At 49.4% G+C, this 12,222-nt stretch overlaps 1 protein-coding gene across 2 annotated transcripts in view; it reads right to left on the bottom strand.

Moving 5' to 3' along the window:
- Window positions 1–12,222, bottom strand: part of IGF2R (insulin like growth factor 2 receptor) — a 101,421-nt gene that overhangs the window by 88,939 nt on the left and 260 nt on the right. Inside the window, exon 1 of one of the 2 annotated variants that reach the window (XM_055310301.1) lies at window positions 11,153–11,523. The exons of the other annotated variant lie outside the window; for it this stretch is intronic. Coding sequence (XP_055166276.1) covers window positions 11,153–11,301 — 149 coding nt within the window. The 5' untranslated portion in view covers window positions 11,302–11,523. Of the gene's footprint in view, window positions 1–11,152; window positions 11,524–12,222 lie in introns of those variants that run through there. 2 annotated transcript variants of the gene reach the window in all.

Here is a 12,222-nt window from a genome sequence, read left to right as displayed (position 1 = left end):
GGTCAAATGTCAGACTGGCGAAGACAGCTCAGCAAAACCTAACACCCAACTGGGAAAAGGAAACACACAGGGCACTCCTTTAGTGCCAGGACAGGTATCACCTTTATGAGTTCATTTTAAAAAGGACAGCATTATCCCACCTCAACTTCAAGAGCTCTTATGAAGAATAAGGGAAACATCTATCAAGCGACTTCATGGCTCACACTTTTGCTGAGTGGTCTGCAAACACTCACTTAGCTGCCCCCAATCCCTCCGGGGGGGGGGGGGGTGTCGTTCCCCTTTCCGGCACAGAATGATGGCCTGAGAGAAGAGGCAGCCACTTGCTGAACTGCCACCCTCAGCAGAGATCTTGCTTCTTGCTTCACTACGGAAATTAAAATAGAAACTTCCAGATTTCCATCACATCTACCAGTCTACCTGCATCGTCCTCACACACTCCCATCACTAAGGCCCACCCTTCCTGGTGCCCTGGCTGCCAGACCTGTCCCCTATTTGGGGACAGCACCCAGGTTTTGTGTCTTCTCTCTCTTTTCCTTCCTTCTCTCCCTTCACCCTGGATCACCAATCTTTCTCTGTGCTGGTTCACTCCCTTCAGCATACCAACCTTTTATAATAGATCCTACTTTTTACAACCCTCTCCCTTGACCCCACACGCCAGTGCAGTATCCCCCCACTGATCTGATCCCTTTACAGCAAACCCCAAACTTACTGTTTGCTTGTCCTATCATGCCCTCTCATTCCCTTAAAGCCAAGTGGGCTTTCACCCACCTCTCCACCAAAACCTGTGGTATCCTCATCAAAGACCTCTGTGCTGCCAAATCCACTGGTCACTTAGTGTCGTGGTACTCGGTGCTCCACATGTGACACACCTTGACCACTTTCTTCCTACAACCCTGCCTTCCCTGGGCTTCCAGGACATTGCGCACTCTTGATTCTCATCCCATCTCCCTGGCAGTTCTTTGTCAGCTTCCCCTACAGGTTCCCAGCATCCGGCAGACCTCTGAGAACAGGGTTCCTCAGAATTTACCTCCACCACTCCCTAAGGACTCACTCAAGTGCTTTCTAGCTATGCAACAGCAGCTCCCAAACTGACATTCCCAGGCTCGGACATTGCCCTCAACCCAAAGACACTGCTCTAGCTGCCCACCCGACCTCCCCACTCAGATGCTAGATGTAACCCAACATCAACATGGCTAAGCCAAACTCCTTGTCTTCCCCCTAAACTGGCTTTTCCCCGCATCTCTGAAAACAGCAATTCCATTTGCAATGCAACTTCCAATTGCACCGACTAAACCCTGCACTCGTCTTTCTCACCTCACATCCCGGACACAATCGTCAGAAAATCCATCAGCTCCACCTTCAAAATACCCAACTCCGACTACTCTTCACCACACCCTTTGCTATAACCCTGGTCCAATTACTGTAACTTCTTACCCAGCCTATCAAAAAAACCCAGCTTCCTCCTTTGGCCACCCCCACCCTATGTCACTCCTCTGCTCAAAATCTTCCCAGGGCTCGCACCTCCCTAGGAATAGAAGCTAGAGTCACTGCAATGGCCTATGGGACCTGGCACCCAGCTACATCACCTTCCCTCTGGTTCCCTCCTTCTGTTCCCTTGAACACTCATGTTTTTCCAGCCACAAGAGCCCCTCTACCATGTCTTAGCCCCACCAGCGTGCTCCCAGCCAGAGCACCTGATACAGGGTCCCCAGTTTGACCCACTTCCAAAGGCCTTGGAAAAGTTTGTCCTGCCTTATAGTAGGGCCCTGCCCATAGCTCTTCCCTCCCTTGGTATCAACCAAAGGCGAACTGTACTGAGACAGAAAAGAGCTACGCGGCTTCTCACTTTGCTTGTGGTGAGGAACACATGTACAGCTCACAGCAGGTGAAGGAGTCTCAGAGAGACAACAAGGGTGACTCAGTGGAGATGCACCCTTGTCACTTCTAGGAATTCACTTCTTCGGCACTTCCAGTTTGGTGGTTTGGTTTTCTATTTTCAGACCAGGGGCAAACAGCAGGGAGCGTCGGGGTAAGTTTTTGGTTTTCGATACAAAACACCATTTACAACTGTGACTGGTTGCAGAGTGGAGAGAACCTACAGACAGCAACAACTGCATGCGACACACAACCAAAATCCAACAGTCCCCTGGCTCCTCGATGGGCTCTCTGCATGCACACATTACTGCAACACACACATGTAGATGAAAGATACTGACAGCGCTCGGGCACAAAGGCTCTGATAGAAAAGCCAGCTCCTGAACTTTCCTCCCAGGCCGCCCACTGGCAACCACATTTCAAAGGCCACCTTCCACTGTTCCCACATGCCACCATCTTTCCCTCCATTGGTTAAAATAAAACCAGGAGTAACACCTTCACAATCTAACTTCCTGCAACTCTCCTCGCCCTCTGTGAACCGAAATACTTGTCAGAATCCACTCCTTCCATCCAAGGAAGCTACCCTCCGTATGTCTGCTCAAGGACAGCTGCCCCAGCAGAGCTAAGAGCACACCAAAGCTAACAGAAAAACCCCACCAAAGGTCTCTAGCTGCTCTGAAAGGTAAGTTTCATGCTCCCGGGGACCGGGACCGGAGCAACCAGCCTTTCCCCCCCCGCTGTGAAGGGCTGGCCGTCATGCAGCCCCCCTGCGCTGGCTAACATAGAGACGAAAATAGGCAGATGACACAGGGCTTCGGGCACCTCCAAATCCTCTCCAGCAGCAGCTGTCTAAGCTGAGCAGCACGGTGGAGCTGAGGAAGTACTTGCACATCCACCACCACCCCACCCCACCCCCGCCTTGCCTCCTGGCTCCCTGTTCCCACCTACGACAGACAGTCTGCAATCCAGCACCCATTCCCCCTTCCAGGGAAGCCCTGCGAGGGCAGAGAAGGGGCCCCTGCTGACCACTGACACCCATGCACAAGTCAGCTGGGGCTCCTTAACCCCTACAGGAGAGAAACAAGGAGGCTCTCTCTCTTTCCTTGGACGGTGGAACTGCTGCAGCCACCCCAGGAAGGAAGACAAGCCAAGAAAGCTGCAGGAAGGGGCCCAGGGCCGGCCTGACATATGGCATCTGGCATCCGCCCAAAGCCTCCACCTCCTATCATCAAACTCCTCCTTGTTTAAGGGAATTTGAGTTGGGCTTTCTGCAACTCACAACTGGAGGAATCCTGAAGGATGCATACCTCAGAACCACAGAATTTTGGATGCAAAATGGACCCCGAGAATCACACAGCCCAGTGGTTTCTAGACTTTTTCAAATGATGGAAACGTTTCTTTCTCAAAAGGACTCTTTGGGTGGAGTGCCAATGTATAAAGTGGCTAAAGAAGAAATGCTCTCTGGTTGAGGCAGAAGCCCCAAGGCACTAATAGAGAGCCCAGGGGGTACAGGGTAACAGGCTAAAAATATCAGGAAGCTAACGCAGGAACTCTAACTTATAGACAAAAAGGAATCACCGCCACTGCCCCAGTGGATGAACATGAAGGGTGGGGCAGGCACTGAAATGAATTCTGATCCTCACACCACCCCTAGAAGCTTGACTAGCACCCTGGTTTGACACAAACAGAAATTAAGGCCTATCAGGATCAGTACCTGGCCTGAGACCTAATAACTAGTAAAGGGAGGGGTCCAAATTCAAACCCAAGACAGCCACTGCCCTCTCATGTGGAGGAAACTGAGATCCAGAGAAAGGAGATGTGCCACAGCCAACTCAATAACCCAGCTCTCCTGTGTCCAGCTGCAAGCAGGACACGTTGCACTTGGCCAGTTGTGATCAACACGGGCTTATCAGATATCTCTGGGCAGGCACAGGCTGGGAGGGGTGATACCTGGAAGGGCAGAAAAGTCTCGAGAGATTCGAGATTCACAGAGCAGGCTTGAGATGCATCAGCCAGAGGCCCGCCTTGCCCATCCCCCAGACTCCCCAGAAACCATTCAGAGCCAAGAGCCAACAACTGCTTTCAGCCCTACCCTGCACAGCTGCACTAGGACAGGCAACAAATGTCCAAAAGGAGACTTACCGCCAAGACCACAATCAAGAATCACCAGTTATCAAAAGGGCGCCAACGCCATGAAAACGAGGACAAACTCTCCCAACAAAAGAAACTGGGCCCAAGGAAAGAGAATTAATAGAGCAATCAGAAACAAACTTTACAACCTATCTTACTAGGAATGATGAAAGCTGTGGCAGCCACAAAGATGGATTCACAGGCAGCTGTGAATATACATCAACTAGAGACCTTGCTGAAATCAAAATTAAAAAAAAAAACAGAAAAGTTTAAGAGCTATGAGCAACACAATGGCTAAACTGGGAATGGGAGACAAGGCATTCTTCTGGAACTCTAAGTGGTAGCCAGATACAAAGTATTAAAGACAAGTCAAGCAGGACAAAGAATAAGTTACAATGAAGAAAAGCTGAACAGCACAATTATAGAAACTTTGACCCAAATGAAGAACAGTTTTTCCAAACACAGAACACTCCCAATTTGACTAGGTGCTAGGCCACAAGGGAAATGTCAATAAATTCCACATTTACTAGCCACCACGGGTGGAAGGGATCCATTCTAGGGAAAAAATGATTCTAAAAAATTAGTTCAGAGAGTTGAAATAGTTAGAATTTAGGTCCTGAAACAAACTATTTAGAGCATAAAAATAAAAAAAAAAACTATGTAACAAAGCTCTGAGTAGTACAGTCCTTGGAACAAAGAAACCTACAGCTTTAAATTTATCTCGTATTATGTAAAATTATTTAAAATAAAAGATCTAAGCTTTTTGACAAAGTTACTAGGAGAGAGCAAAAGTTAACAAAATTGACAATACATGGTGATGGAGCTTGTGAACAAAGGTAAAAAAATCTTTAATAAAAATGATGAAGAAAAAAATGTACAAACATCAGAAGTTTTTAAAAATTTACCTAGAGATACAAAGAGTATTTTCAAAAATGTAAGAGTAGCACACTACATATTTATATGTGAATGCAAAATTAAAATGACAATTTTCCAGAAAATACAGTTTTGGTTAAACTGGATCAAGAATAAATAGAAAATCTGACTAGATACATAAAGAAGCTAAAACTGAAACCATAATCAAAACAACTCCTCTACTGTACTCTACTTTCTCAAAGACTCCAGGCCCAGATAGTTTTACTGGTGAGTTCTACCAAAATTTAAGAAAGCGAAAACATCTATCTTATACATAACTATTCCATGGCAATATAAAATAGTAAAAGCTAATTAGCTCTTTCCACAAAGCAAACACATCCTTGATGCTAAATTCAGCCAAGACCAGCATGGCAAAGAAAATTATAGTCCAATCTCACTTTTAAAAAAGCTCTAAGTGGGCAGCCCTACAACTCACCTACTACATAGGATGTAAAATGATATTTTCTGATAAGTAAAGCTACTGACCAGCAGAGAGCTCTGTGATTCAGCACCACCTTCAGCCTGGAGACCCAGGATTGAGTCCCATGTCAGGCTCCCTGCATGGAGCCTTCTTCTCCCTCTGCCTGTGTGTGTGTGTGTGTGTGTGTGTGTGTGTGTGTGTGTGTCTTTCATGAATAAAATCTTTAAAAAAAAAAGCTATAAGCATCCTACATAAAATATTAGTAAACAAAACTAGATATATGCGTGGAAAAAGTAAACTTTCACCCTGTCCTCACATCATACATAAAAATTAACCCAAAAAAATGATCATAGGGCCAAACATAAAAGTTAAAACTACAAAACTTCTAGACAACCATAAAAGAAAATCTGTTTGAGCTTTGAGTCAATCAGTGGTTCTCAACAGGAGGTAATTTTGTCCACCAGGGGCCATTTAAAATGTCTGAAGTCATTTCTGTTGGTCATGACCAGGGTGGGGGCAAGGGGTTCCCTCCTGGCATCTAATGGGTAGAGGCCAGGGATGCTACTTAACATCCTCCATGCACAATGCAGTCCCCACAACAGAGAATTACCCAGGCTAAATGTCAATAGGGCTGAAATTGAGAAACCTTAACACAGGTAAATATTTCTTAAGCTACAAACACCAGGAACCACTAAAAGATAATAATACATTGAAGTTCAGCAAAATTTTAAAGTATTTGTTGATCAAAGTATACATCAAGGAAATAAAAAGGCAAGCCAGGAACTGGGAAAAAATATTCATAGTACACATTACACATACCTACAAAAGGACTTGTACTCAGAAAACAGAGAGAGTCCTTAAAACTCATTAAGATGACCCTTCCCCCAGAAAAATTGGAGAGGGGAGTGGCAAAAGACTGGTTTTAACAGACATTACTGAAGATTGTCCAAATGGTCAATAAACACATGGAAGATGCTCATCATTAGACATCCCAACAAATGCACAAAAAAGATATTCAGCGTCATGAAGTCAGGGATATGGAAATTAAGATGGCACTGAGGTACCACTACAAACCCACCAGAATGGCCAAAATTAAAAAGACTTGTAAGACCAAGTGTTAGCAAGGACGCAGAACTGAAACTCTTATCCTACTGATGGGAATGCACGATGGACATCCACTTCTGAATACAGTTTGACAGCCCCCATAGTTAAACACTCACCATTCAATGAACAATTCCACTCCTACGTATCTACTCAAGAAAAAAAGGAATGCACAAGTCCACGCAAAATCTTGTATGTAAGTACTCAAAAGCTTTATTCAAAAGAGCAAAAAATGAGTTAACATCTTAGATTATTTTTAGATCAAAGGGAAAACCAATAGGAAGATTACACTGTTTAAAATTAACAAACATAACATGAGAAGGGTGTCATGGTTGCTGCTGTCGTGGCCAGCACAATCTTCTTCCAACATGATGTTCCATTCCTGGGGTCTCCAATTCCAGCTTTGGCCTCTCCCACTGTTCCCTCTGCTTAAGAAATTATTGGAGAATAAATGAATCCTGTGTCACCTTGCCAGGATTAAAGATGAGGAGAACATAATAAGCATAAGTTCAGGCCTCTGTCCCTCAGTGGTCCTGAGTTAGCTATAAGGAAGACACAAAGGATCCATAGGCATACCCAATCTCAGCTACTTCCACCTTCTCACACACCACAATGGCCGGTGCCATTACCAAGAGACAGATCCCCGTGGCTGGGAAAACAAAAAGGAAGAAAAGGGAAAGAGGAGGAGGGGGGGGCGGGGAGAAGAAGAAAGAAGAAGAAAAGAGAAAGAACATTACCTGCAAAGTAATGAGCTACTTCCTGTCACTCAGTCCCAGTTCTGAGACCCTACAAAACCTCTGACCAACTCAATAGTTTTACATGCCGAGATCAAAATAAAGATGAGAACATCTGAATTATTTTTCTCAACTCCATCTTTTAAAAATCCTTCCATGTAACACTGATAAAAAACGTGAAATCCATTCAGGAATTCATTTTCTGGGAATTTATCAGGAACACTCTTCTAAGAATTAACACATGAGATCTAATGTACCCATAATTAACAATTGTGGGCTTCTACACACACTTACTGTTGCAAGAAATGTACACACACAAATGGATGTGGTCCAGGTTTAACATGTGGCCCAAATTAAGCATATAAGCATTGTTCCTTCAGAAAAATCTCAGGAAAAAAAAATCTCCTTAGAGACAGCAACTAAACCAACCTCAACTCCCAGCTGGCTTCATTATTCTCTTGTTCTCAATATAATAAAAACTTTCCAGCATTGGTACCCAAATGATTGGGGGGAAACTGTTCTGAATAAATTATAAAGTACTTTACTTAGATCAAGCAGTCCAGTGCACTATTTTATAACTAGTACAAACTGTTAAGATCTCACTCACTAATGATGTTAACATCTAAATAAAATGGAAACTCACCTACTACATAGGATGTAAAATGATATTTTCTGAGGTATAAATCACACAGTGATAAGTAAAGCTACTGACCAGCAGAGAGCATCTTGGTGACTTTTGGTGACTCTGCATGGCCACTTGGCTTTCACTGCTCCAGCCCCACTGACCTCCAGACATCCCTCACCAGCACTAACACTCCTCCTTCCTCAGAACCTCGGTACCCGCCAGACCCACAGCCAGGCACAGTGGCCTCAGGAAACACGTTCCTTCTCCTAGCACCACCACCACCACCACCCCACCACCCTCCCCAACCCTCCCCAAGAAACGGCTGGTGACTAAGAATACACCAACTTCTACAGCACACGTCTCACCTGGCACAGTCATCTTGTATCTTAGAGAACAGACGACCGAGGTGCTCTAAGAAACAGTGTGCTAATAAGTACTGCAGGGGGCCAGATACACTTAGGGAAAATCACCTTTTCTGTCCCTGCTTTTCAGTATATAACTCAGAGACCTGTGCTCTCCTCCATGTGCACAAATATAGTTAAAGCTGCTGCTGAAATAGTTCTCTACTGTTTTCTTCACCCCTCCCAATAACTAACCACACCAGAAACCACACCCCTGCCACCTCCTTACCCCAGGAGAGAGCTGGCCCTTGGCTTTGCCCTCACCTGGTGACCTGCAGGCAGCAGGTCGACTGAAACAGACTCGACTTCCCTCCAGTGGGTTCTAAGGGACCAAAGATGAAAAGTACCCTCTTTGGTTCTAGAAAGCTGGGCTTGAGAGAAGTTGCTTCCTAGGATCCAACTCTATTATTGAGAGACAATGAAAATTTACCACCAGGGCTCCAATTAAGGCTGTGCAGTGTCTGGGCACTCCAAAGCTGTGGTGTGGATGATGGGTTTCTGGTGACTGCCCTGGGCACCAAACCACAACGAGCAAGACGATTCTCAATAGAAAAATATGTTCTGTATTACAAACAAGCAATTTACAAATATTTGGGATGTGATCCTTGGGTCTACAGGGGATGTCTACCTGGGGTCTGCCGCCACTTGACCAAACTACACAAACGTTAACACTTGTAAAGTCTGCTTTTCATGCTCCTGGGAGAAGTGGGGTGGGTCTGGGTGGGCTATTCACATTTCAAACAAATGGACTCTCAGAGATAGAATAAAAAGGCAGCTTAACACATCCTGCTTTGGTGATACTAAGTAGAACTTTTCATACTGTATTTAAAAAATTATCAGCTCACATTCTGAAGAACTTTTAGCCAGTGTTACCTAATAAAAGAACACAGATTTTTTACATTCCCCCCCAACCAAAAAAAAAAAAAAAAACTTAAGTATTTAAGCCAAGGTATTCATTTAAAATGGGAATAAATAGGAAGAATTTCATTTGGCGGAATATTGAGTTTAAAGTTGAGATTATGCACAGCTCTGGAGCAATCTCAATGCAAAACCGCAGAGTGCTGAGAGAGAAAATAAATGTGTGCAAGCTCACACCCCTGAATGGACTGGGAGATTTGCTGTCCTAAGGAAATCTGGCAGAAAGAGTAAAAGCGCCAACTTCAAAGATATTCTAAGATTGCAGAAGACACATTTGTCACACTAACAATGCATATCCCCCTAGAGCGCTCTCTAGCATTTTCGAAGCTGAAGATACAAAGGCCATTTCCTACTGGACCCAGAGGCCATGTTCCACTCGCAAATGAGGTTAACAAATGCAGATTCAAATTCAAGACGCTCTGAGGACTCACGTAGAAACTAAGCATCCCCCCCCCATGCATCAGCCACTAAATATGTGTCTGCCCTCGAAGCCAACTTTAAGCCTAACTATTCAAAAATAAATTCCAATTTGCTAACAAGACCAAGACTTCGACACCACTAGCCCCGCTGAGCTAATTTCTCATGGATAGGGCTGGTCACATTAGCCATTATTCCAAAACCTCCTTCCTTTGAATGTAAGCCACACCTCCACCTGGCAGAAATTGACCCCCTTTTTCTGCGTACCCTGCTCATTACTGTGTAGTATGTATCTTAGGGCAGCCAACTAACTATAAACTAATGTGCAGTAAGTTCTCCAGCCTGCCATCCTCCCCTCTCCCCCAAAAAAAGGGAAAAGAAATAAAGAACATGGACCTTGCAAGGAATTTCTCTTGTGAGCCCAGCCTTATTCTCCTTAGAATAGTGGTATCTGCAAGTCCTAAACTCAGGGGTGCGAAGCAGACCACGTCTGATACAAAGGAAAAACTAAGAATCCCATAAACCCCGCCAAAAGCTCAAAGTTCAGCTCAAAGCGGGCTCAACTTCATTCTGAGAAGTAACTTGCTAGAGCCGGTCCACTGGTCTTTCTGAACCCTTCATCCTGCTTCCTTTTTACCAAAGTTTTTTTAAAAAAATAGTATAAGTTGGATTTTCCATCATCCTAAACAGCCCACGAAAGGTTGGTCAGAAAATTCTCCGGTGGTTGGTGGTTCCCCAGCCGGGGGACTCCTATCCTCGCCAGCGCAGGGCACTCACAGCCCTCGATGGGACTCGCGATTATACAATCATGATTCCCAGAGCGAAAGCCTCCACTAGAATAATCCACCCTAGAGACAATGACATCATGTGAGCAACTAGACAGGAAGTTAGGCTCGGAGAAGTGAAGGGTAAAGTCTTGAAAGCCAATACAGGATGACCACCCTCCATTCCCCGGTCCGGGCGGAGGTGGCGGGGGGAGTCACCTTCTGCAGAAAAGCTACTTTAAAGAGAAAAATGGAAAACCTACAGGGAGGAAATCAATCAGCAAGTGAAACCGACGCCCCCCAACTCTGAGGCCACCCGTGCGGTGTCCTCCTACACTGAGGGGCCTCGCCAAGGTCCCGCTGGTGGAACTTGGAGGAAAACGTGGAGTGGGAACAAAGCAAAGCTGTAGTTCCTGCGTCCTCCAACTTTCGCTGGCGCACCGCTGTGAGAGGGCAAGAGCTGGGCGGAGGGTGCCCGCAGCGCGCCACCGGCTGGGTCGGGGCGCCCGGCTGCTTGCACACAAAGCCGCCCCGGACTTAGTGACAGCCACGAGCGGCCGGGCAGCGCGCCCCCCGCCCCCCACCCCCGCCCCCGCCCCCCCCCGGGGCAGCGCCGGGCCGGCACCGGGGCGGCGGGAACCCCGCGCCCCCCGCCCGCGCGCGCACGACCCCTCGTCCCCCGTCCCTCGCCACCACGCGGGCAACTTTCCCTCGGGGCCAGCGGGACCCAGACCCGGACGGAGGGAGACTCGGGGGGCCCAGCCCCCCCCCGGAGCGCCCCCGCCCCCCCACCCAGCCCCGCCGCGCGCCCCGGGCACTGCGAGCGAAGCCTGCGCCCCGGCGGGGCCACCCACCTGCACAGCTCCGGGAAGTCGGCGCCCTGGGCCCGCGCGGCGCCCGGGGCCGCGACCAGCAGCAGCAGCTGCAGCAGGACCAGGGAGCGCAGCGGGCGGGCGGCGGGCGCGGGCCCCAGGTGGGCGCTCCGGCCGGCGGCGGCCCCCATCGCGCCCGGCCCGGGCTGCGCGGCGAGCGCGGAGCTAGCGGCGCGCGGCTGCCGGGGGCCGCGCCCGGGACATGGTCGCACCGCCAGGGCGGAGGCTGAGCTGGAGGCGAGGAGGAGGAGGAGAGGAGCGCGACAGGAGCGGGAGCGGGAGCGGAGCGGGAGCCCGAGGGGCGCGCGGCTCGGCTGGGCTCGGCGGCGGCGGCGGCGGCGGCGGCGGCCCCGGCCCCGGAACCGCGTCACGTGACCGCGCCCGGCCCCGCCCCCTCCCCGCCCCGCTCACATGACTCCCTTGTTCAGGTGATCCCCGCCCGCCCCGGCTCCGCCCAGGCCCGGTCACGTGAGCGCGGCACGCGCGGGGCAGGAAGCGGCGCGGCGGGGCGCGGGGCGCAGGTGCGTGGCCGGCGCCTGCGTCCCGCGTCCCGCGTCCCGGCGGCGGCGGCCCTCGGCGGGGGCTGGCGCACGCTCCGGGGCCCCCAGCTTGGAGCCCCCGCACCTCAGCCTCGACCGACGGCCGGGGGCGGGGGGGTCGGACCTTGGTGCCGCGCGGCGGATGCCGTCACGCAGCGGCGCGGCTGCGGGTCCAGCTGGCGGGGCCGGGCGCGGGGTCCCAGGGCTCGCCCCGAGCCTCCCACGGCCGCCCCTGGCGATGTCACTTGCCCCGGGCAGGAGGGCAGCTCCCCAGGTGGGGGAGCGCGGAGGGGAGGCCGGCAGCGGTGCGGCTGAGAAGCGAGTGCCCTCGGCGAGGCTCCGGGAGCTCCTCTGTTCAAAGGTTCTCTCGAGCCCATACCAGGCGAACGGCTCCGAGCTGGGCTCCGTGCGAAAGTAAAAAGACCTCTGCAGTCCGGAACCCAAAGCACGCGCCTCCTCTTACAGCGAATACCGCGACCCCGACTCCCCCCGGCGGAGACGGCTCATCCTCAA

Source organism: Nyctereutes procyonoides, unplaced genomic scaffold, assembly GCF_905146905.1.
Source record: "Nyctereutes procyonoides isolate TBG_1078 unplaced genomic scaffold, NYPRO_anot_genome, whole genome shotgun sequence".
In the NCBI taxonomy this organism is placed as follows: domain Eukaryota; kingdom Metazoa; phylum Chordata; class Mammalia; order Carnivora; family Canidae; genus Nyctereutes; species Nyctereutes procyonoides.
Note: the sequence above shows the minus strand (reverse complement) of the source record. Positions and strands in the feature narration are given on the sequence as shown.